The 26,785-nt window shown below is 37.9% G+C and overlaps 1 protein-coding gene across 6 annotated transcripts in view; it reads left to right on the top strand.

The window, feature by feature from the left end:
- Sirpb1b (signal-regulatory protein beta 1B) overlaps positions 1 to 26,785 on the top strand; it is a 79,314-nt gene that overhangs the window by 9,190 nt on the left and 43,339 nt on the right. The window contains exons 2-5 of one of the 6 annotated variants that reach the window (XM_017319689.1): positions 16,937 to 17,287; positions 22,625 to 22,942; positions 23,406 to 23,720; positions 26,657 to 26,707. In XM_017319689.1, the coding sequence (XP_017175178.1) occupies positions 16,937 to 17,287; positions 22,625 to 22,942; positions 23,406 to 23,720; positions 26,657 to 26,707 (1,035 nt within the window). Of the gene's footprint in view, positions 1 to 16,930; positions 17,481 to 22,624; positions 22,943 to 23,405; positions 23,721 to 26,656; positions 26,708 to 26,785 lie in introns of those variants that run through there. The other 5 variants (XM_006530083.1, XM_006530085.2, XM_017319690.1 and 2 more) reach the window with 5 other exon arrangements.

Here is a 26,785-nt window from a genome sequence, read left to right as displayed (position 1 = left end):
ATATCATAAACCAACATCTCAGGTTAATGGTCTTTTCACACTGATACAAATGCAGAAAAAGAATCAGAAGCATAAACAACATTAATTGCAATGTTTAGAACTGTACTTTGCACTGAAGCTGTCTGACTGAGGCCATGAGATTAGTAGTAACTCCTCTCAGAAACTTTGATAAATTCCATGAGCTTTGATGTGAAATGAGGACAGGGTCGATGATTTTTTTTTTCCTGTGCTCTTGATCCTTATATACAAACAGATTTTCTTGAAAATATCATTCTCATGGGGAACTTGGTTTCTATTCCATAGATTACTAACTTAAAATGGATTTCAATAACATTGGAAGATACCACACTGGACAAATCATACACAGGAAGATATTTGTTGGATACTCACTAGGAGTTAGAGGCTGTTCTGGGAACATGTGGCACTGGAGAACAAAAGTATATTGTCTTTCACTACCACTCATACTCTAGGGCATCCTTTGTTTCAGCCCAAGGGAGCACATTAGCATTCCCTACAAAGCAGATATCTCCCTAATAAACTGAGATATTTAACTTTGTTCAGTTTCCACGTGAACGTTGGCTTTCTATTAGTTACGTTGTTAGTCCATGGTGATCTGATAGAATGCATGGGATATTTTCAATATTTTTGTACCTGTTGAGGCCTGTTTTGTGACTGATTATATGGTCAATTTTGGAGGAGTTACCATGAGATGCTGAGAAGAAGGTATATCCTTTTGTTTTAGAATAAAATGTTTTGTAGATATCTGTTAAATCCATTTGATTCATAACTTCTGTTAGTGCCCATGTGTCTCAGATTAATTTCTGTTTCTAAGATCTGTCTATTGGTGACAGTGAGGTGTTGAAGTCTCCCACTATTATTGTGTGAGGTGTAATGTGTGCTTTGAGCTTTACTAAAGTTTCTTTAATGAATGTGGCTGCCCTTGCATTTGGAGCATAGATATTCAGAATTGAGAGTTCCTCTTGGAAGATTTTACCTTTGAAGAGTATGAAGTGCCACTCCTTTTCTTTTTTGATAACTTAGGGTTAGAAGTCAATTTTATTCGATATTAGAATGGCTACTCCAGCTTGTTTCTTTGGACCATTTGCTTGGAAAATTGTTTTCCAGCCGTTAACTCTGAGGTAGTGTCTGTCTTTGTCCCTGAAGTGGGTTTCCTGTAATCAGCAAAATGTTGGTCCTATTTGTGTAGCAAGTCTATTAGTCTATGTCTTTTTATTGGGGTATTGAGTCCATTAATGTTAAGAGAAATTTTTTAAAAAAGGAATTGTTGCTTCCTGTTATTTTTGTTGTTAAATTTGGGATCATGTTCTTGTGGCTGTCTTCTTTTAGGTTTGTTGAAGGATTACTTTCTTGCTTTTTCTAGGGCATAATTTCCATTCTTGTGTTGGTGTTTTTCCTTTATTATCCTTTGAAGGGCTGGATTTGTGGAAAGATATTGTGTGAATTCGGTTTTATCATGGAATACTTTGGTTTCCCATTATGGTAATTGAGAGTTTTTCTGGGTATAGTAGCGTGGGCTGGCATTTTTATTCTCTTAGGGTCTGCATAACATCTGTCCAGGATATTCTGGCTTTCATAGTCTCTGGTGAGAAGTCTGGTGTAATTCTGATAGGCTTCCCTTTATATGTTACTTGACCTTTCCCCCTTACTGCTTTTAGTATTCTGTCTTTATTTACTGCATTTGTTGTTCTGATTATTATGTATCTGGAGGAATTTCTTTTCTGGTCCAGTCTATTGGTAGTTCTGTAGGCTTCTTGTTTGTTCATGGCATCTTTTTCTTTTTCTTTTTAAATATTTTTTATTATTACATATTTTCCTCAATTACATTTAGAATGCTATCCCAAAAGTCCCCCATACCCTCCCCCCTCCCCACTTCCCTATTCACCCATTTCCATTTTTTGGCCCTGGCATTCCCCTGTACTGGTGCATATAAAGTTTGCGTGTCCAATGGGCCTCTCTTTCCAGTGATGGCCGACTAGGCCATCTTTTGATACATATGCAGCTAGAGTCAAGAGCTCCGGGGTACTGGTTAGTTCATAATGTTGTTCCACCTACAGGGTTGCAGATCTCTTTAGCTCCTTGGATACTTTCTCTAGCTCCTCCATTGGGGGCCCTGTGATCCATCCAATAGCTGACTGTGAGCATCCAATTATGTGTTTGCTGCTCACAGTCAGCTATTGGGCATCTCTTTCTTTAGGTTTGGGAAATTTTCTTCTATAATTTTGTTGAAGATATTTGCAGGCCCTTTAAGTTGAAAATAATTCTCCTCTACTATTATCCGTAGGTTTGGTCTTCTCATTGTGTCCTGGATTTCCTGGATGTTTTGAGTTAGGACCTTTTTGCAGTTTGCTTTTTCTTTGATTGTTTTGCTGATGTTCTGTATGGAATCTTCTGCACCTGAGATTCTCTCTTCCATCTCTTGTATTCTGTTGCTGATGCTCACATCTATGTTTCCTGATTTCTTTCCTAGGGTTTCTATCTCCATAGTTGTCTCCCTTTGGGTTTTCTTTATTGTTTCTACTTCCCTTTTTAGGTCTTGGATGGTTTATTTCAATTCCATTACCTATTTTGTTTTGTTTTTCCTCTAATTCTTTAAGTGATTTTTGTGTTTCCTTTAAAGGACTTCTACCTGTTTAGCAGTGTTCTCCTGTATTTCTTTAAGTGAGTTATTAATGTCCTTCTTAAGGTCCTCTACCAGCATCATGAGATATAATTTTGAAACCGAATCCTGCTTTTCGGGTGTTTTGTGGTATCCAGGACTAGTGGGCATGCTTGTTTCTGATGATGGTGATTGTTCTTGGTTTCTGTTGATAAGATTCGTGTTTGCCTTTCTTTATCTGGTAATCTCTTATGTTAGTTGTTATAGTTGTCTCTGCCTGGAGCCTGTTCCTCCTCTGATTCTGTTAGCTTCTATCAGCAGTCCTGGGAGTCCAGCTCTTTCCTGAGTCGCAGTGCTCAGATTAGTCTCTGCAGGCAAGCTCTCCTCTTTCAGGGAAGGTCCACAGAAAGATGTCTGGTACTCAGATGGCCAGTCCCAGAAGCTGTGTTGCTTCTGCAGTCCATGTGGTCACCTGTGCAGACTGGTCTCTAAGAACCCAGGATACAAGATGGCTCTCTTACCTGCTCCAGTGGTCAGAGACATAATGTTAGATTTATACTTCTATTTTATCAAACTAGGAAGATGTGAGAAAATATTTTTTCAATAATATGCCCACACTCCATATTATTTATTTTCTTCCCTGTTTTTGACCATTGTCCCCTAATTTCTAACTAAGAAATATAATTATATCCATTTCTATATTTGTAATTTTTTTCATAAAATGCTCAAATCCTCTGTATACCTTGTAAATTGAATGTCTAAGTTACCATATATCTTGACTTTCCAACATCATTTGGTTCTTGCTACAGGTTCACTCTGTTTTGTATTTTTATTTTGCTGTCCAGACATTTCATTTTCTTTATGGTTTTGCCATACTTTACTTTTGTTATTTTCATATTTTAAATGAAGATTGTATAGTTGTGGTCAAGTAGTATAGTGCAGTGAATGCAGTGCAGTATATGCTTTTTTAATCATTAAACTCCAGGCAAGAAGTAGTCTGAATTGTCAGAGTTATGAGGACAGAGTTACTGAGAAAACAGGGTCCAGTGATGGGAAGGCAGATGATATAGGAGATTAACCTCGGGAGACCAAACCATGTTCAAGGACAGGAACTGGGCCACCTAGACAATGAGGATATGTGTCCCCATGTTCATTGCCTTGAGTCACTGAATTTGAACTTCTTAACAACACAAGATAAAATAATTAATACCTGTTGTGTCAATCTTTATTGAAAGTTATTATATAAAACTTAATATTAATATAATTCAAGGGCCAGAAAGTTGTTCATGGAATAAGTTCCTGCCCTTACAGAGAACATATTATTAAAATATATTATAGTATATTTTAATTGGTAAATTTAAACAAAGTTCTTGTTTCCTTTTTCAATGACATCATTGAATCATAAAATCTTACATACATCATATATGTGATAGCCACTTTAGGTTCCATATGCCCCCTTGATATTAATCTTGGCTAGGGTCCACCTCTCTGTTTCCTGGGCATTTCATTTGATAAATTTCTAACTTATTCCAAAAATGCCCCTCCCAATTCCGGTCTTTCTACCAATATCCCTTTATCTACTGTCACCTGAACCTTTATGTTCCCATACTCACATCTGCCCCCAACCCCACCAGTTTCTCTCATATCTATTCCATTTCCACAACCCACAAAAATTCATGTCTTGCCCCTTGTGCCCTTCTTCCTACTTAGCCTAATTGAGTCTTTTGATTGTAGCATGAATATAAATTATTTTACAGCTAAAATCTACTTGTGAGTGATTACATATTATGTTTTTCTTTCTATGTCTGTGTTACCTCAATCAGAATAATTTTTTTTAAAAATTGTTTTCCATTCCATTTTATCTATTCATTTCCTCCTTAAGGACCTTTACATTTTCATATAGTTGATTTTATGATCATTTGCTAGATTTTTAAAGTTGAAATTACTCAGTAAGCTACATTTCCTTTAAGTACAGCAGACAGAAAGAAGTCCCCTAGTAATTAGATCACCTCAAATCAAATATACAGTTGGTTTTTTAAGAAAAATTATTTTACTTTTTACTCATTCATTTTACATCCTGCTAACTGCCCCCCTCCTGGCCACCTCCCACAATATTTAACAGATCCACCCTCTGTTTGTCCCTCAGCAGGTAGGTTCATCATGGGTACCCCCCACCAATCCTAGCTCTTCAGTCTCTGCTAGGCTAGATGCTTCCTCTTCCACGGAAGTCAGCCAAGATAACTCTGCCAGTAGAACTTATCTCATATACAGGCAACAGATTTTTGGATAGCCTCCACTCCAGTTGTTCAGGACTCACATAAAGAGCAAGATGCACATCTGGTAGACAGTGCAAAGATGCCTAGGCCCAGCCTATGTGTGTACTTTATTTGGTGGTTCAGAATCTGAGAGCACCAAGGGTCCAGGTTAGTTGACTCTGTTGGTCTTCCTGTAGAGTTTCTCTTCCCTCTGAGGCACACAAACGTTCTTTCTCTTCTTTCATAAGAGACCCTAAGCTCCATCCAATGTTTTGCCCTATCTGTCTGAATCAACTGCATGATTGGAACCTCTCACAGGAAAACACAGCCTATGTGCAAGCATAACTGAGTATCATTCATAGTGTTAGGGAATGGTGCTTGCACATGGGATGCTTCATGTGCAAGCCATCATGAATTTGGGAAATATTCTTGAATGCATTAGAGACAATTTTCTGAATGGAAGACCTGCAAAATTCATGATGTCCTTGTTTTTCATAGCTGTGAATTTTTCTGTTCTGTAGAGGCATCACATTTTCTTTATCCATTATTCATCATAGGGTCATTTAAGTAGTTTGCAGTTTCGGGCTTTAATGAATAAAGCTACTATGAACATAGCAAATGTCTTTGTGAGATGCTTTAGCATATTTTAGGTATTTGCCCAGAAATGGTATAGCTGGGTCTCGAGACAGTACTATTCCCAGTTTTCTAAGATTTTGATAGTGGTCCAAATTTACATTCCCACCAGCAATGAAGATATATTGACCTTTATCCACATACTTGAAAACATGTGCTATTTCTTGCAGATTTTTTTTTATCTTAGCCATTCTAATAGGTGTAAGATGGAACCTCAGTGTAGTTTTGATATTCATTTCCATGACTAAGGACTTTGAACATTTCATTGAGTACTTCTCATCCATTTACAATTCCTCTGTTGAGAATTCACTATTTAGTTCTTTACTCCATTTTTAAAAATATTTTTATTACATATTTTACTCAATTACATTTCCAATGCTATCCCAAAAGTCCCTCATACCCTCCCCCCCCCACTTCCCTACACACCCATTCCCATTTTTTGGCCCTGGCATTCCCCTGTACTGGGGCATATACAGTTTGCGTGTCCAATGGGCCTCTCTTTCTAGTGATGGCCGACTAGGCCATCTTTTGATACATATGCAGCTAGAGTCAAGAGCTCCAGGGTACTGGTTAGTTCATAATGTTGTTCCACCTATAGGGTTGCAGATCCCTTTAGCAACTTGGGTACTTTCTCTAGCTCCTCCATTGGGAGCCCAGTGATCCATCCAATAGCTGACTGTGAGCATTCACTTCTGTGTTTGCTAGGCCCTGGCCTAGTCTCACAAGAGACAGCTACATCTGGGTCCTTTCGATAAAATCTTGCTAGTGTATGCAATGGTTTCAGCGTTTGGAAGCTGATTATGGGATGGATCCCTGGATATGGCAGTCTCTAGATGGTCCATCCTTTCGTCTCAGCTCCAAACTTTGTCTCTGTAACTCCTTCCATGGGTGTTTTGTTCCCAATTCTAAGGAAGGGCATAGTGTCCACACTTCAGTCTTCATTCTTCTTGAGTTTCATATGTTTAGCAAATTGTAGCTTATATCTTGTATCCTAGGTTTTGGGCTAATATCCACTTATCAGTGAGTACATATTGTGTGAGTTCCTTTGTGAATGTGTTACCTCACTCAGGATGATACCCTCCAGGTCCATCCATTTGGCTAGGAATTTCATAAACTCATTCTTTTTAATAGCTAAGTAGTACTCCATTGTGTAAATGTACCACATTTTCTATATTCATTTCTCGGTTGAGGGGCATCTGGGTTCTTTCCAGCTTCTGGCTATTATAAATAAGGCTGCTATGAACATAGTGGAGCATGTGTCATTCTTACTGGTTGGGACATCTTCTGGATATATGCCCAGGAGAGGTATTGCGGGATCCTCCAGTAGTACTATGTCCAATTTTCTGAGGAACCGCCAGACTGATTTCCAGAGTGGTTGTACAAGCCTGCAATCCCACCAACAATGGAGGAGTGTTCCTCTTTCTCAACATCCTCGCCAGCATCTGCTGTCACCTGAATTTTTCATCTTAGCCATTCTGACTGGTGTGAGGTGGAATCTCAGGGTTGTTTTGATTTGCATTTCCCTGATGATTAAGGATGTTGAACATTTTTTTCAGGTGCTTCTCTGCCATTCGATATTCCTCAGGTGAGAATTCTTTGTTCAGTTCTGAGCCCCATTTTTAATGGGGTTATTTGATTTTCTGAAGTCCACCTTCTTGAGTTCTTTATATATGTTGGATATTAGTCCCCTATCTGATTTAGGATAGGTAAAGATCCTTTCCCAATCTGTTGGTGGTCTTTTTGTCTTATTGACGGTGTCTTTTGCCTTGCAGAAGCTTTGGAGTTTTATGAGGTCCCATTTGTCAATTCTCAATCTTACAGCACAAGCCATTGCTGTTCTATTCAGGAATTTTCCCCCTGTACCCATATCTTCAAGGCTTTCCCCCACTTTCTCCTCTATAATTTTCAGTGTCTCTGGTTTTATGTGAAGTTCCTTGATCCACTTAGATTTGACCTTAGTACAAGGAGATAAGTATGGATCGATTCGCAATCTTCTACATGATAACAACCAGTTGTGCCAGCACCAATTGTTGAAAATGGTGTCTTTCTTCCACTGGATGGTTTTAGCTCCCTTGTCGAATATGAAGTGACCATAGGTGTGTGGGTTCATTTCTGGGTCTTCAATTCTATTCCATTGGTCTACTTGTCTGTCAGTATACCAGTACCATGCAGTTTTTATCACAATTGCTCTGTAGTAAAGCTTTAGGTCAGGCATGGTGATTCCACCAGAGGTTCTTTTATCCTTGAGAAGACTTTTTGCTATCCTAGGTTTTTTGTTATTCCAGATGAATTTGCAGATTGCTCTTTTTTTTTTCTTTTTAGAACTTTATTTTATTATAATTATTCATAAGAAACACTCATACTGACTCGTAGAATGCAATTACATTTAACTTATACTACACAATCTTAGGTAGTGACTCATTACATGGTTTACAAAAACAAACTAAAAAGAACCCTCGATCTAATTTATTTCATACTACTACAAATGTATGAAAATCCTCAGATTGCTCTTTCTAATTCATTGAAGAATTGAGTTGGAATATTGATGGGGATTGCATTGAATCTGTAGATTGCTTTTGGCAAGAAAGCCATTTTTACAATGTTGATCCTGCCAATCCATGAGCATGGGAGATCTTTCCATCTTCTGAGATCTTCTTTAATTTCTTTCTTCAGAGACTTGAAGTTTTTATCATACAGATCTTTCACTTCCTTAGTTAGAGTCACACCGAGATATTTTATATTATTTGTGACTATTGAGAACGGTATTGTTTCCCTAATTTCTTTCTCAGCCTGTTTATTCTTTGTGTAGAGAAAGGCCATTGACTTGTTTGAGTGAATTTTATATCCAGCTACTTCACCGAAGCTGTTTATCAGGTTTAGGAGTTCTCTGGTGGAATTTTTAGGGTCACTTATATATACTATCATATCATCTGCAAAAAGTGATATTTTGACTTCCTCTTTTCCAATTTGTATCCCCTTGATCTCCTTTTGTTGTTGAAATGCTCTGGCTAATACTTCAAGTACTATGTTGAAGAGGTAGGGAGAAAGTTGGCAGCCTTGTCTAGTCCCTGATTTTAGTGGGATTGCTTCCAGCTTCTCTCCATTTACTTTGATGTTGGCTACTGGTTTGCTGTAGATTGCTTTTATCATGTTTAGGTATGGGCCTTGAATTCTTGATCTTTCCAAGACTTTTATCATGAATGGGTGTTGAATCTTGTCAAATGCTTTTTTTGCATCTAACGAGATGACCATGTGGTTTTTGTCTTTGAGTTTCTTTATATAATGGATTACATTGATGGATTTTCGTATATTGAACCATCCCTGCATCCCTGGGATGAAACCTACTTGTTCAGGATGGATGATTGTTTTGATGTGTTCTTGGATTCAGTTAGCGAGAATTTTATTGAGTATTTTTGCATCGATATTCATAAGAGAAATTGGTCTGAAGTTCTCTATCTTTGTTGGATCTTTCTGTGGTTTAGGTATCAGAGTAATTGTGGCTTCATGGAATTAGTTGGGTAGAGTACCTTCTACTTCTATTTTGTGAAATAGTTTGTGCAGAACTGGAATTAGATCTTCTTTGAAGGTCTGATAGAAATCTGCACTAAACCCGTCTGGTCCTGGGCTTTTTTTGGCTGGGAGACTATTAATAAATGCTTCTATTTCTCTAGGGGATATGGGACTGTTTAGATTGTTAACTTGATCCTGATTTATCTTTGGTACCTGGTATCTGTCCAGAAACTTGTACATTTCATCCAGGTTTTCCAGTTTTGTTGAGTATAGCCTTTTGTAGAAGGATCTGATGGTGTTTTGGATTTCTTCAGGATCTGTTGTTATGTCTCCCTTTTCATTTCTGATTTTGTTAATTAGGATTTTGTCCCTGTGCCCTCTAGTGAGTCTAGCTAAGGATTTTTCTATCTTGTTGATTTTCTCAAAGAACCAACTCCTCGTTTGGTTAATTCTTTGGATAGTTCTTCTTGTTTCCACTTGGTTGATTTCACCCCTGAGTTTGTTTATTTCCTGCCATCTACTCCTCTTGGGTGAATTTGCTTCCTTTTTTTCTAGAGCTTTTAGATGTGTTGTCAAGCTGCTAGAGTGTGCTCTCTCTAGTTTCTTCTTGGAGGCACTCAGAGCTATGAGTTTCCCTCTGAGAAATGCTTTCATTGTGTCCCATAAGTTTGGGTATGTTGTGGCTTCATTTTCATTAAACTCTAAAAAGTCTTCAATTTCTTTCTTTATTCCATCCTTGACCAAGGTATCATTGAGAAGAGTGTTATTCAGTTTCCACGTGAAAGTTGGCTTTCCATTATTTATGTTGTTATTGAAGATTTGGGTTTTTGGTGTCTACCATCTTAAGTTCTTTGTAAATTTTGGATATTAGTCCTCTGTCAGATGAAGGCTTATTTAAGATCCTTTCCCAATCTTTAGGCTGATGTTTTGTCCTACTCACAGTGTCTTTTGCTTTACAGATGCTGGAAGTGTTGAGAGGTCCCATTCATTTATTGTTGGTCTTAGAGCTGAGCCATTGGTATTCCATTCACAAAATTGTCTCCTGAACCAATGCATTCATGGGTTTTTCCTGCTTTCTAATCTATGACATTTAAGGTATCTGGTATTAAGTTGATATCCTTCACCCAGTTGGATTCAAGTTTTATACAGAGTGATAAAAATAGATCTATTTTCATTCTTCTACATGTAGACACCAGTTAGAATAGCACCATGTGTTGAAGATGTTTTAATTTTCCATTGATTTTGGTTTTTCATCAAAAATCAAGTGTTCATAGGTGTGTAGGTTTATTTATGAGTCTTTGATTAGATTCCATTGATCAAAATGTCTGTTTCATTGATTTAAAAAAACTATTGCAATATAGCACAGCTTGAGTACAGGGAAGGTGATTTTTACAGAAGTCATTTTAATTGTTCAGGATTGTTTTGTTTTCTTGTTGTTGTTATTGTTGTTTTGTTTTGTTTTAATATATAAAGGTGAGAATTTCTCTTTCAAGGTTTTTTTCAAAATTGTATTGGATTTTTGATGAGGTTTGCAATGAGTCTGTAGATTGCTTTCAGGAAAATGTAAATTTTCACGATATTAGTTCTACTTATCCATGCGTATGGGTGATCCTTCCATCTCCTAATATCTCCTTCACTCTTTCCTTCAAGGACCTTAAGTTTTTGTCATGCAGATCTTTCACTTGCTCCATAGAGTTCCTCCAGGATATTTTATATTATTCATGGTTATTGGAAAGGGTGTTGTTTTTGTAATTTATTTCTTGGCCCATTTATTATTTGTGTGAAGGAAAGCTAGTGATTTTTTGCATTAATTTTGTATCTCGACTCTTTACTGAAGCTGTTTATCACCTGTAGGAGATCCTGGTAGAAAGTTTGTGGTATGAGGGGGGGGTGTTACTTAAGTATACTATCATATCATCTGCAAATAGTAATATTTTGACTTCTTCCTTTCCAGTTTGAATCTCTTTGACCTCCTTTTGTTATCTAATTGCTCTGGCTTGACTTTAAGTACTAAGTGCTTGCTGACAGGAGCCTGATATAGCTGGCTCCTGAAATGCTCTGCTGTTGCTTGACAAATACAGATGTGGATCCTCTCAGCCAACCACTGGACTGAGCACAGGGTTCCCAGTGGAGGAGCTAGAGAAAGGATCCAAGGAGATAAAGGGGTTTGTAATCCCCTAGAAGAAACAACAGTATTAACCAACCAGTACCCCCAGAGCTCCTGGGGACTAAACCATCAACCAAGGAGTAATCATGGAGGGACCCATGACTTCAGCTACATTTGTAACTGAGGATGGCCTTGCTGGTCATCCATGGGAGGAGAGGCCCTTGGGCCTGTGAATGCTGGATGCTTCAATGTAGGGGAATGCTAGTACCAGGAAGCAAGAGTGGGTGGGTTGGTGAGCAGGGGCAGCGGGGAGGGGATAGGTGGGTTTTGGAGGGGAAACTAGGAAAGGAGATTACATATGAAATGTAAATAAAGAAAATATCTAATAAATAAAGGAAGATAATTTACAGAAAAAAAAGAAATAAATTCATTTGATTATTCTGAATGATCAAATAAAAGTTTGGGATTACTTATATATACTATCATATCATCTGCAAATAGTGATACTTTGACTTCTTCCTTTCCAGTTTATATCTCCTTGATCTCCTTTAGTTTTTGTATTGCTTTAGCTAGAACTTCAAGTCCTAGAGTAGGTAGGGAGAGAGTTGGAAGTCTTGTGTTGTCCCTTAATTTAGTGTAATAGCTTTAAATTTCTCTCCATTGAATTTGATTTGGCCATTGAATTGCTATATATTCTTTTGATTATGTTTAGGTATGTTTCCTTTATGCCTGCTTTCTCTAATACCTTCAACATAAAGGGGTGTTGGATTTTATCAAAGGCTTTTTCAGCATCTAATGAGACAATTATGTGATTTTTTTTCTTTCAGTTTTTATATGGTGGATTAGGTTGATGGATTTTCATATCTTAAACCATCCCTGCATTCCATCCAAGGAATGAAACCTACTTAACCTTGGTGTATAATGTGTTTAATGTGTTCCAGGATTTGGTTTGAGAGTATTTTATTGAGTATTCCTGAATTAATATAATAAGAGACATCAGTCTGAAGTCCTCTTTCTTTGTTGCATCTTTCTGTGGTTTAGGTATCAGAGTGACTGTGGTCTCATAAAATGATTTTTGCAATTTTCCTTCTGTTTCTGTTTTGTGGAATAGTTTGAGGAGTATTTGTATTAGCTATTCTTTCAAATTTGGGTAGAATTCTACAGTAACACCACATGGTCCTGGGCTTTGGTTTTTTTTTTTTGGGGGGGGTGAGGTGGGAGATATTTGATGACGTCTATTTCTTTAGGGGCTATAGGGTTGTTTAAATAGTATGCCTCATCTTGATTTAACTTTGTTGAGTAGTATCTGTCTAAAAAATTCATCCTTTTCACTAAGATTTTCCAATTTTTTTGAGTATAGGCTTTAAGTAAGACCTAATATTATTTAGAGTTTCCTCACTGACTGATGTTATGTTCACTGTTTGATTTCTGATTTTGTTTATTTGGATACTGGATTTGTAGATAGATATTGTTTAAATTTTGATTTGACTTGCTATGTCTTGTTTGCTCCACCTATGGTGATTAAGAGATTTTCTGGATATAGTAGTCTAGATTGGCATATGTGGTTCTTTAGAGGTTGCAAAATATCTGTTGAGGCCCTTCTAGCTTTTAGTGTCTCTGTTGAGAAGTCAGGTGTAATTCTGATAGGTCTGCCTTTGTATATTACCTGGCATTTTCCCTTGTTGCATTTAATATTCTTTCTTTGTTTGGTAGATTGTGTGTTTTGATTATTATGTGCCAGGGGGATATACTTTTCTGGACCAGTCTAATTGGTGTTCTGTAAACTTCTTTTTTGTTATTAGCATCTCACTGTTTAGGTTCAGAAAAGTTTTTTCTATTTTTTTGTTGAAAATATTTTCTGAACCTTGGATCTGGCACTCTTCATCTTCTATCCTTATTACTCTTAGTTAGGTTTTTTTATTTTCATGGTATCCCAGATTTGCTGGATGTTTTTAATCCATCAAACTTTTAGATTTAACATTTTCTATGACTGATATATCAATTTCATTTATTTTATATTCTACATCTGAGATCCTCACTTCCATCTCTTGCGTTCTCTTGATTACGCTTGTGTCTTCTGTTTCTGTTTCCTTTCCTAGGTTTTCCATTTCCAGTATTTCCTCAGTTTGTATTTTCTTTATTTCTTTTATTTTCACTTTCAGGTCTTGCACAGCTCTTCAAATAAGTTTCTGCACTTGTTTAGTTGTATATATTTTAAGCAACTTGTTTGTTTTGTCTTTAAAGAGCTCTATCCATTTGATTATATGTTCCTCTATTTCTTTAAGGGATCTATTAATTTTCTCTTTTATGACCTCTATCATCTTTATAATATTATATTTAATGTCATTTTCTTGTGTTACAGTTGTGTTATGATACACAGGGCTTGCGTTCTTGGGGTATCTGTGCTTTGGCGGTGGCATATTGCCCTTGCTTTTGTTGACTATGTTCTTGAAAAGTCCAGTCGTCATCTGTCTGGTTTTTGTCCTGGATTTTCTTGTTGTAGTATGTATTAGGAGGGGGTGAACATCAATGGTCCCGATGTGATAGGCCACTGATGGATATCATTTGGTTGTGTGGTTCTGAATCTGCAGGTCTATACAGTACAGGAGCTGCAGGACTTGATGAATGTAGCCAGAGAGCTGCCTTTAATGTGGCAGAAAAATGAAAGTCCTCCTGGGCCAGCAGGCCCCTCATTGGAGCTTGGCTTGGACCAGAGGGCTCAGAGATCAGGAATGATGAGTGTTCTAAAGGAAGCTTACATGTATTCCTCAGGAGTCTGATGAAAGTGGAGGGCAGGTGGTGAAGAAATAATGTTCCACCTGGGCTAGCAAGCTGATCAAGAGCACTTGGCTTAGCCCAGAGGGCTCAGATTTCAGGAATGATGGGTATGTGAAGTAAAGGTAACCTGTATGGTTCAGATGTCACATGTCTGATGAAGGTAGGAGGAATGGTGACAGGAGAATGGAGGTCCCCTGGGATAACAGACTGTTTAGGCAACTTGGTGTAGCCCAAATGATTCAGAGAGAAGGCATGATTGGTGGGAAAAGGGAAGCTTATCTGTGTGGTTAATGATCTGGAGGTCTGGTGAAGGTGAGGGGAGAGGTGGCAGCTGAATGGAGGTCTCCCTGAAATACCAGCTTGTCATTACAGCTTGGCTTAGAACAGAGGGCTCAGCAAGCAGTGAAGATGGAACTGTAAAGGGAAGCTTACCTATATGGCTCAGGACCTGCATTACTGATGAAGGTAGTGTGAGAGGTGGATGCAGAATGGAGGTTCCCCTGGTATTCCAAGTTGTTCAGGACCTATGATCATTTTTGTTATGATTTAGCTGTGTTGAAATAGTCAGGGATTGGTGTAGTAGACTAGCCCTTCTTTTTACTTAGCTCCTGGGTCTTTGGATTTTAGCATGATTATAATTTATTTTACAGCTAACACCGACTTATAAGTGAGTACATATTATGCTATCATTTTAGGTCTAGGCTACCATAATCAGGATTTTTTTTTTGTTAGTTTCATCCATTCCATTTCGTCCATTTATTTTCCCTTTAAAGATATTTATCATTTTCATAAAGTTGGATTTATGATCATTTTTATGCTTTAGCAATATTGGAATATTTATGGATTGGTGTAGTAAGATACCTGGACTCTGGTTATGCCCTGTATTATCATGGCTGTTGTTGATTATGTTCTTACACTTGCATCTCTGGATTTAGGATGAATATCATTCTAGGAGCAGATTTCTTAGTTTGTTGTTGTTGGATAGTGATTTGTTCCTTGCTTTTCTTTCCTCGTTAGTCTTCTGGGTTTTTTTTTTTTTTTTTTTTTTTTTTTTTTTAGTCTATATTCCTTGTACCCAACATGACCTTTGGTTCAGCAGGAAATCTCAGTAGAGATGGAGGCTAGATTTTTGGTAGTTAGCATGACATTTGTTCCATCTTTTCTCTTCTGTGTGGTATGGCCTGTACATAAGAATACACTATCCATCTATGTATAGATGAGTTATGGCAACAGAGAGCTGTTGGAAGATGAGGTATCAGAAGCTTGGGTCTTTTTACACTGAAAAGAAGTTGGTGGTGGATTCAAATGGCAGGTGGGGATCATATCTTTTCTTCAGTGTGTAGCCTACACCCAGATAGCCATTGTCTGTCCTAATAGGGGAAGATGCATGGCAGGGGAGAGTGGCGAGCAGGAGGTATCCGTGGCTTAGGCCATGACTTCCAAACTGAGAGAGTAGGAGGGTTAATATAGCAGGTATGACTTTTACTTCCTCTGCCTGTCATGGCCTTCAACTGAGCAATTAATATCTACATGAATAACAGGAGTGTGGGGCTATGGGATTGTGGGGAAATATAACTGTGTGTTGGTGCCAGGAGCCAGCCTACCCTGGAATGATTTGAAGTGGGATACATCATTGGATATAAAGGCAGTTTTGAAGACTGGTTGTTTCTGGCCTTTTCTCACCCTAACTATACTGGATTGTTGAATATAACTTCTCAAAAGTTCTAAAACTTTTCTTGTTTACTCTGTGTTTAAAACCCACTGGATTGGACAATTAATACCAGCTTTCTAGCAGTGCAGAATTAAGTGAAATTTTATTGCTATTGCTTTCTTCCAGGTCCAGGCAGCTGGAAGCCTCTATGGCTAGGCTGGTTAACTCTTTGTGAACCAGAAAGAAAGGAAAGGAAAGGAATTATAATCCTTTCTATAGGCAAATGTGGATATATATATATATATATATATATATATATATATATATATATATCCTTATACCCACACTCTGGCTGGGCTTGACTGTACCACAATCAGCTCCACAAGCATTCACACATGCTTACATGCATACATTTACTTTCACACATACATATAGACAAAGAGACATACACATTTGGATGGATGGATGGATGGATGGATGGATGGATGGATGGATGGACAAATGGATGGACAAATGGATTGATGGATTGATAGATGGAGGGATGGTTGAAGGGTTGGATGAGGCAGAGCTTCCTTAGGCAAACCATCTAACAACATATTGAAGCATAGGCAAAGTGATGGTCAAGGTGTCAAAAGTTTCAGTCAAGGCTTCCAAACCAAGGGAGTGGGAAGTTCAGTCTGTAGGTACAGTGCTTACATTTTGTGGAAGGTATGGCCAGAACCTGTACAGTGAATGTACACTTGAGTAGTGGAACTGTGGATGGGGGGAAAGTAAAGTATGTCAGGAAGTTTAGTTTTGTGTTAGGTGTGATATTGTTTCTTTGGGCTCTAAATCAAGGAAGTGGGAATTGAAGGGTTCAGATAGCAGATGAGGCTCTTACATGTTCTGGATGAAAATTCTATTTCTTAATTAGGGTGCACGTAATTAGAACCTATCTATGACACTATCACTCTACCTGATACAGCAAATGCTATCATAAGGATTTTGTAATCAAATGTATAAGTCACTATACTTAAATACTTATATTAATATCTGTTTGGTGTAAAAGAGTCACATAATCGCATTCAAAACTATTGTAACAGATTTTCCCTAGGCCACATTCACAGAAAAGGAAACAGAAGCAAATACTGGATGAAGCATGATAAATCTTAACAAAATTAGGGCTTCAATGAGAATCTTTCCAAGTTGCAAGTATCTGTTATTCAATTTTCTCTTCTGTACTACAATCTTGTATTAAAATGCACAAGTTAGAAGAACTATGCTCATGTACCTGCTGAGCTCTAGTGAGTAACAGGTTTTTTTTCTTTTTCTTTTTAATTACAAACTTGAGAAACCTGTGGTTCTACATCAAGATGAAAACTAACTGATGTTTTTTGCAGGAGCAGCTATGAGAGAGCTGAAGGTGATCCAACCTGTTAAATCATTTTTTGTTGGTGCTGGAGGGTCAGCCACTCTGAACTGCACAGTGACATCCCTCCTCCCTGTGGGGCCCATAAGGTGGTACAGGGGTGTAGGACAAAGTCGACTCTTGATACAGTCGTTCACAGGAGAACATTTCCCCCGAATAACAAGTGTTTCAGATGTTACAAAGAGAAACAACCTGGACTTTTCCATCCGTATCAGTAATGTCACTCCTGCTGATTCGGGTACCTATTACTGTGTGAAGTTCCAGAGAGGATCATCAGAGTCTGACAGAGAGATTCAGTCTGGAGGTGGCACTGAGTTGTCAGTACTTGGTAAGTACTACATTTTCTCTTTCATTCTTCATTTCTCCTACAGGTCTGAAGACTCCAATACTCTGTGAAAAAGTAAGAAACATGTGTAGAAAGGACCCTAATATACATAGGTTTACTTTATCATAACTCTGGACCAAAGAACCTGAGAAGAAGTGTGGACGTGCTATGTGCTAGAGGTTTCCCCTTTCAGGAAGTGAGTTCAAATTCATACATTTCTCTTCCTGCTCCAAGAAACTTATATTTCTCACTCTATCTCAGATTTGTAGTCATCTTTTGTCAGTTCTATTATAATGTGTACTTGTGTGATTCTCTCTGAGTTCATATCAAAGGAATTAGTTCACAATGTTAAATTTATACTTTTATTTTTTCAAACCAGCAGTATGTAAGACACTATTTTTTCAATAATATGCCCACATTCCATATTATTTATTTTCTTCCCAGTTTTTGACTATTGTCCCTGAACTGCTGACTAATAATGTTACTGTTTCTCTTGTGCACGCTTGACTGGCCAGGAAGAACGACGCTGCAACAGGATCCTTCTGCACACGTTTATTTGGAGAGCTTGATTGTAGAGGCGAAAGACCCTGAGCCCAGAACTGGTGCTGCTTACATAGGCCTAGGAGAGGCATGTCTCACATCTGATTGCTTAACTTGTCTTGGCAAAAGAACCTTCACTGCCTATGTATGTGTGGTGGCCAGCAGTAGCCAACTGCCACTCTGCAACTGCCACTCTGCAAAGGCTTCCCACATGTTTCCATTTCTATATTTGTATTTTTTTTCATAAAATGCTCAAATCCTCTGTATACCTTGTAAGTTTAATGTGTAAGTTAACATACATTTGGTTACTGCTTCCAGGTATTCTTATTTTGCTATCTAGACACTTCACTTTCTTTATGGCTTTTCCATATGTTCCCTTTGCTCTTTTCATATTTTAAATGAAGATTGTATAGGTCTGGACAAGTAGCATAGGGTAATAAATTCAGTACAGGACAGTCTTTCCTGATCATCAAAGCCCAGGGAAGAAGGGATCTGAATTGTCAGAGTTGTGAGAGTCAGAGTGACTCAGTAAACTAGGTGCAGTGATGAGAAGACAAATGATATAGGAGAGTACCCTTGAGAGACCAAACTATGTTCAAAGACAGAAACTCAGAAACTGGCCCACCTGGACATTGGGTATATGTGAATCCATGTTCTTTACCTTGACTCACCAAAGTTGAACTTCTGAACCACACAGGATATAATGATAAATATCTGTTGTGTGAAATCACAAACTTTATAAGAAACTATTATATCAAAGATAAAATTAATATAACTCAGGGTCCAGAGAGGTGATTCTTGGATTAATTAAGCTCCTGCTCTTCAAGAGGACATATTTTATTACATATAATGTGATATAGAAATATATTATATTTTAATTCCTAAATTTAAACAAAGTTCTTATTTACTTTTTGGATGACATTATTCAACCATAAATTCTTAAGCATATCATATATGTGATGGCCAGTTGAGGCTCCATATTCCCCTTATTACTAATTTTGATATCTTGACTAGGGTCATCCCTCTTGATTATTGGACATTTCCATCGATAGGATTCAACTTCATCTTCCAAATGCAAACCCCCAATTCTAGTCTTTGTCCCAATACACACCTTCCTTTATCTACCACCACATGATCCCTTCTGTTTATATACTCACCCACCCCACCAAAGGTCGCCTACATCTATTCTATTACCCAACCTAGGGAGATTCAAGAGTCTCCCCTTGAGCCCTCCTTTCTACTTAGCCTAACTAGTTATTTGGGACTTGGGACTGTCAGAGACTATTTTGTATCAGAGACCTATTCTCACAGGCACTGAAGGATTGAGCCAATGTTGACTCCCTGTGTTTCTCCCTGGAGAAATCTCCATGTGGATCATATTCAATCACCAGATGAGGCAGCCAGGTCCTCACGTTGAATTTTCTGATAGATACATGAATTCTTTTATCTAAGTCTTGATTCTGAGAATTTTACAGCATGAAAAACAATCACACTATCCATCCCAGTCCTGTTAGAAAAGTGAGACCTGTATGCCAATGCCCTGTCCATGATCACACATCCAGTTAGTATTGAGATCTGTCAAGGAATCCACCTCTCATTCCTGGCCAACCTCTTTCTGTTCAAACAAGAGGCACCATCTCCACTTAGGTGCCTGATTCACAAGAGATGTTGAGTCAGTGTGTATGAGCCTAACCCCCAATTCTATTCATCACCACCTCCAAAATTTCAAGATTTTCCTCAAACTCAGATTTCAATATGCAGTAACTATCAGCAAGCTTCACAAATGTTAACAATACTCTTATCCCATATTATTCCTTATGAATCATGTTCTATAAAAATAAGGTCATCTCTTCACTTTAGAGAAGACTCTGTAGTTCAGAGAAAAACCTGACATGTAAACAGGTAAAGAAGAGGCAAGTGTTGATGGCAATCCCTACCTCATAGAGTTACACAAAATAGATGCTTTTCTTCCTGCATATATATTCTCTGGGCAGCATCCATAAAACAGAGCTGCCAATTGTTTCCAGTATTGAAAATATAAAGAAGAAATAAATCAGAATATGCAGGACTCTGGGTTCCCAGGAACAAAGGTCTCTTTCTGCCCAGAGCTACCGAGAGTAGGGATTTAGCCGAGAAATCCTCAAGTTGGATTTATAAAGTAGAAATAGAGATAGGGAAAATGGAATGTCCAAGATCACATGACCCATTAGTAGCACAGTTACAGTGATGAAATATTTCCTAACAGTCAACAGTTTCTCTAAGTATGTTGTATGACTTCACTCCTTCATAGGAGCAAGTCTATATTCTGTGCTAGCAGGGGAAAGAATATGCTTAAGATCTTGTCCTGGATAAATGTCAGAGACTAGCAGTGCTAGGATGCTATACAGGCTGATGCTGGACATTCACTGTTTCTCTGGGTAGACATAGCACCCTCAAAATGGGAATAGGTACCCTCATTCTACAGAAGGAAAACTAAGGATAAGTTTCACTAAGTTGTCCAAGGTTTAACAGTCATAATATAATAACTGTATTTTTACATGTTGTTGTGTTGATTGATATACAGAGGCCCCTCTTTCCCTCTGAAGGATCTGTGATCATCATCATGCTACAGATTAAAATACTGAGCCTGAAAAAAAAACTGTCTTTTATTACCATTGTATCTCAAAGATCATTTTCTGTGACTTCACCTTCATTTCCCAAAAGAAAGCTGTTGTTCTCCACTGAAGCCATCTCACTGACATCGCTCTATTTCTTTATGTCTTCCTCGTGGCTGAGGTTTTTTTTTTTTTTTTAAAGATTTATTTATTTATTTATTTATTTATTTATTTATTATATGTAAGTACACTGTAGCTGTCTTCAGACGCACCAGAAGAGGGCGTCAGATCTCATTACCGGTGGTTGTGAGCCACCATGTGGTTGCTGGGATTTGAACTTCGGACCTTCGGAAGAGCAGTCGGGTGCTCTTACCCACTGAGCCATCTCACCAGCCCGTGGCTGAGGTTTTTAATCCAGTTTTTATGGAAGGGTATTAGGAATAGTATCAGCTCAAGTCCTTATCAAAACCTACCTATCAGCCAAAAGAAAATTTATTTTCCCAGAGTAATAGAGGTCAGTGGATAGGAGACAAAAACAGAAGATAGAGGATGACAGAGAAAAGGAAAACAAAGCAGGGAGAGAGGAGTCTTTGTCCCAGATAAGAAAGGACTGCCTCTAGGTAGAGAGGAGACAGATGTGACACACAGGAAAATGGCAATTAATATAGGTAAAATTGGAAATACTGTGTTATGATGAAGTGTTTAATTTTAATTGGGAATATTAATTTCATGAGCCAAAAAGGGAGGTTTAATTGCCAGACTTCAATACTTTGATAGCTGGACCTTGGTAATCAGACTCAGGAGCAGGAAGTGGCCAAATAAGGAAACAGACCTTGGTTTCTAGCTTTAGTATGTATTCTAACGGCTTTTGATAAGGTAGAGGGTATAAGGAGAAGGGCAAGGTCTGTCAGAGCCATGCTCAAATGGACCAGAGTCCCATCAAAGGGGATGTTTACATGTATTAGTTAAAGATCAGGATTTAGTTAATCACCTGGTGAGTGTCAGATGAATTTTGACTTTAGATGTGTAACATCTCCACCCACATATACTCTGATTTTAATCATACCAAAGATTTGGTTACTAGAATCTTGGCAGTATCAGATTAGCCAGAACCTCCCAATAATTTGTGACTGGCTATACTCCCTCAATCTTGTAGGAACATTAGTTGTGGCGAGATTTAGATATACCGACTTCAGAAAGCACTTGTTTATCTTCCTGTCTGGCTGGTCATTTAATAAGGAATCATATATGTACAAATACAATTGTGTATAGTTGTCAAATGAAGCCTGCTATTCATAATAACCACAGCATAAGACATCTACAAAGCCTAGTGTCTTCCTCCCAACAATCCAGTTCTATGTGTGATTTTAAGACTAGAGATTATTTCTATCTGATCAATGGGCTTGCATCTATTTTCCTTGTGATTGCCAATTTGAAAGGGAATTAAACCTGGCTTCATTGATGGAGGGCGATCTCTGATTTTTACTTCAGACTAAGTACAACTGAAACCTATAAATGGACATGCAGATGGTTAGGCTCTCAATTTTAAATTCATTTCTTAGCAGAGAGAACACATAAGGCAGATGGGTACAAAGAAAAGAAAGGAAGGAAAGGAAGGAAGGAAGAAGGGAGGGAGGGAGGGAGGAAGGGAGGAAGGAAGGAAGGAAGGAAGGAAGGAAGGAAGGAAGGAAGGAAGGAAGGAAGGAAGTGAAAAATAAAAATAACTAGAGGAAATGAGGAAGGGTTCCAGCTTTGTGGCAATACTATTATATGTGTAATTTTCTAGCTTACAATAATTGTAAATCTAGGAACATTTACCTTAGATTGTAGAGGATTCATGAGGCCAGCAGGAATAAGTGATATGAAATTTGAAATACATTTGTAATTACCTTCCTTGGCCCAGGCAAATTGCACCTGGGTTTGCCCTTCTTTGTGTTATCCTCTGGAGACACAGAACATTGTATAGCACAGAAGGATCTGGACAAACCTGGGGCAAAACTTTGAGGATGATGACTTAATGTCTGCTGCTTGGACACAGGTATGACATGGGAGACCAGCAGGTTCCTTGTTGCCTGGTAACAACAATCCTGAGAGTAAACAACAATGTTTAATAATTAATGGATAATATCTAGGAAGGTTCTTCACAATGTTATGTCATCAGTGGTGGCTATCAAAATGACATCTTTGTTTATATGCTGCTTTATAGCTAAACCATCTTCACCTATGGTCTCCGGTCCTGCAGCCAGAGCTGTCCCTAAGCAGACAGTGACCTTTACATGCAGATCCCATGGATTCTTTCCGCGGAACCTCACGCTGAAGTGGTTCAAGAATGGAAATGAGATCTCTCACTTGGAAACTTCTGTGGAACCCGAAGAAACAAGTGTCTCCTATAGAGTTTCCAGCACAGTCCAGGTGGTGTTGGAACCTAGGGATGTCCGCTCTCAGATCATTTGTGAAGTGGATCATGTCACTTTAGATCGAGCCCCTCTCAGAGGGATTGCTCACATCTCTGAGTTCATTCAAGGTAGATGTTTCTGAATTCTAGCTCAGTAGCATACCTAGTCAGAATTGTTTCTTCATAATTCCTAGCAAGCACTGTTATATACTACCTAGATGGATGGGGGTTGGTGGTGGTCACAGAGTATGATCACTACATAATAGGAATTGTACTTATTTTTACAGAAGAAATTAAACCTATACTAATTATGAAGCACATATATCATGCACAGAACCTCTAGGCATTTAGTTTTTCCTAGTGTACCCAATAATTCTTCTTATAAATGTTACCTCTTCATATCCTCACCTCACCACAGCCTGAGTGCCTGTGTGAGAAGAGCTGTACTTATGTTTGCCTTCCTCTGAACAAAACACACATTCTGTATACATAATGCATTTGCAACAGAGGTGGATCCTTAACATTCAGCTCTTCTTTGGAGAATGGCTGTGCCTAGGTTCCATCTATCTCAGGTTCTTTCTGTACTTTTCAGTTCCACCCACCCTGGAGATCAGCCAGCAGCCAACAATGGTATGGAATGTGATAATTGTCACCTGCCAAATACAGAAGTTCTATCCTCCAAGGTTTCAGGTGACCTGGTTAGAGAATGGAAATATATCCCGGAGAGAAGTACCTTTTACACTTATAGTAAACAAGGATGGAACTTACAACTGGATCAGCTGTCTCTTGGTGAACATATCTGCCCTTGAGGAGAACATGGTAGTGACATGCCAGGTTGAGCATGATGGACAAGCAGAAGTCATTGAAACCCATACTGTGGTGGTCACTGAACATCAGAGAGTGAAAGGTACTGCTACCAAGTCTGGTGAGGTCTTCACCCCACCATTATGTCTAAATGTAAATTGGGCTTCATTTTTTATGTATAAGGTAACATTCTTGATTATTGTAGCATTATCCTGACAACTACAAAGTAAAATGTTAACGTCATATTTCATTCCCAACTTCTCACACGTCTCACATATCTTTCCACTAATAGATTAAATAATTAAGAATGGAAGGTATCATCAAATTCCAGTATCTTGCCCCTTCCCTGTTTTACCTAACATTTGTGAACATCCTTATGTTCATGTGTTTCCTTTACCATATCTTTACTGACTCCATTACATTTTAGATATTTCCTAAATATAGTGTCCTAATGGAGTGAAATTTCAACAGGCCACCTGACAACCTGTTTGTGCACACACACACACACACACACACACACACACACACACACACACACACACACACAGAATGTGATCTGGACTAATGAAATAAAGGAAAATCAAATATCCATTGGAGCACTGCTATCACTAGGGTATAAGGAAAACTTGCTAGTAAAGTATTTCTTTTCAACTTGTTACAATGCTAGCAGTTAGTTTGCATTCGATTGGCACCCATTTATGTGAATATCTTTTTCCTTCTCTTAAAACAACAAAAATAGATCCTCAACTCCAGTGACTTTTGAAAAATTCATGTTCCTTGGCATACACCCCTTGCTGTGAGCTCATTGGCTGGATAAGCACTGGGTCGCCTAATTATCTATGAATATGCCAGTTAAAAATGTAAAGGTTAGAAAGCATCAATCCTGAGATTGAGAACTCTATCCAAGCTATATAACAGACCCCTCTGGTGCCTCTGTCATGTGTGCTCATACAGTGCAAATATAGTCCACAGTGTGTGTTCAGGTAAATCATGATATTTTCATTCAAAATATACATTAAGTAAAATTAACTGTAGTTCCCAACAATGATCTGAAGTTGACTCTATTTTGAAATTTGTCTCAAATTATTTTTATACTCTATTTTGCACACAAAAATTAGGGGTTTTTTTTCATCCTTAAATTCTCATCAGCTTTTCCTGTTAATCTCTTTAGAGCTCAAAAAAATATATTTCTATGTGTTAAAAGGATGAAATCAATTTTTCCTTAATGTTTCTAAAAAGTCATATGAGTCATCTGATAATGGGTATATTGTTGAATGTAATATTTTGTGGAGAATGTTATCCATTTTATTTCTGAAATCAATTTCCCTTAAGGTTTATAAGAAGTCATATTACTCATACAATATCGGGTGTATTGTTTAATGTGGTACTTCTGAAGAATTTTTTGCATTTTTCTGAATTTTTAAAATTCTGCACTAGAATTTGTCAAAAGATTTTATTGACATTTATTTTTTATGCATTTTACTGGATGTTTTCTTTATTTACATTTCAAATATTATCTCCTTTTTCAGTTTCCTTCCCCCAAACCCACTGTCCCATTCCCTGTCCCTCTGCTTCTATGAGGGTGTTCCCCCACTCTCCCATACACTCCTGCCTCCCCGCCCTGACATTCCCCTACACTGGTGCATTCAGCCTTCATAGGACCAAGGGTCTCTCCTCCCATTGATGCTCAACAAGGCCATCCTCTGCTACATATGAGGCTGGAACCATGAGTCCCTCCATGTGTACTCTTTGGTTGGTAGTTCAGTCTCTGGGAGCTCTGGTGGGGTCTGGTTGGTTTATGTTGTTCTTTCAGTGCAGTTGTAAACCACTTCAGCTCCTTCAGTCCTTTCGCTAAAGCCTCCATTGATGACCATGTCCTCAGTCCAACGGTTGGCTGTGAACATCTGCCTCTGCATTTGTCAGTCTCTGGTAAAGCCTCACAAGAGACAGCAATATCAGACTCCAGTCAACAAGCACTTGTTGGCATCTGCAGTATTGTCTGGGTTTAGCTTCATGTGATCTGTGAGCTGTATCTTGAATATTCTAAGATTTTTGTCTATTATACACTTATCAGTGAGTTCATACCATGTTTCTTCTTTTGTAATTAGGTTACCTCATTCAGGATGATATCTCAAGTTCCATGCATTTGCCTGAGAATTTCATGAAGTTATTGTTTTTAATAGTTGAGTAGTATTCCCTTGTGTAAATGTACCACATTTTCTGTATCCATTCTTCTGTTGAAAGACATCTAGGTTGTTTCCAGCTTATATTATATTATAATATATATTGTATAATAATATATATTAATATAATAATATATTATATAATAATATATATTTTTTCAGATATATTATATTAGCATATATATATATATATGCTATGAACATAGTGGAGCATGTATCCTTATTACATATTGGAACATCTTCTGGGTATATGCCCAGGAGTGGTATAGCTTGGTCCTCAGGTAGTACTATTTCCAATTTTCTGAGGAACTGCCAGACTGGTTTCTAGAATGGTTGTACCAGCTTACAATCCCACCAACAATACAGGAGTTTTCCCCTTTTTCATCCTCACCAGCATCTGCTTTCATGTGAATTTTTGAACTTAGCCATTCTGACTGGTGTGAGGGGAAATCTTATGATCATTTTGATTTACATTTCCATGATGACTAAGGATGTTGAACATATCTTTAGTTAGCACAACTTAAGATTAACTTTCCTTCCTTGATCTCAAGCTATAAATTCTATTCTGTTGATGTGAATTTTTTATTCTTTAGACTTTGTTGCTACTCTAAAGATATTATTTCCTGCGTTCTGTTAACTCCTATTTTAGCTTGACCTTCTTTGTTTCCTTGAGGTGGGAGGCATCCATTTCAGTGTTTGATTCAAAAGAATTACCATTCTTTGTGTTAACTATTGCATTATAGTTTAATATAAACAATCATACCCAGTGTAGCCATTGGTTTTGTGATTATAAACACCACTATATCAGTAGTCAGAACTGAACTAAAAATTAGAATATATATTCTTCTATTTAAAGGTACTCTCCAGACCACAATAACTGAAGAGAATCTGAAGAATGTTCTCTATGGTAACTATAGAAATTAAGATTATTCTGGATGACTGTGGATAACAACAGATATATTAAACAGATAGTCTAACCAAGATA

This window comes from Mus musculus, chromosome 3, assembly GCF_000001635.26.
Source record: "Mus musculus strain C57BL/6J chromosome 3, GRCm38.p6 C57BL/6J".
Lineage (NCBI taxonomy): Eukaryota > Metazoa > Chordata > Mammalia > Rodentia > Muridae > Mus > Mus musculus.
This window is presented reverse-complemented; position numbering and strand designations above follow the sequence as displayed.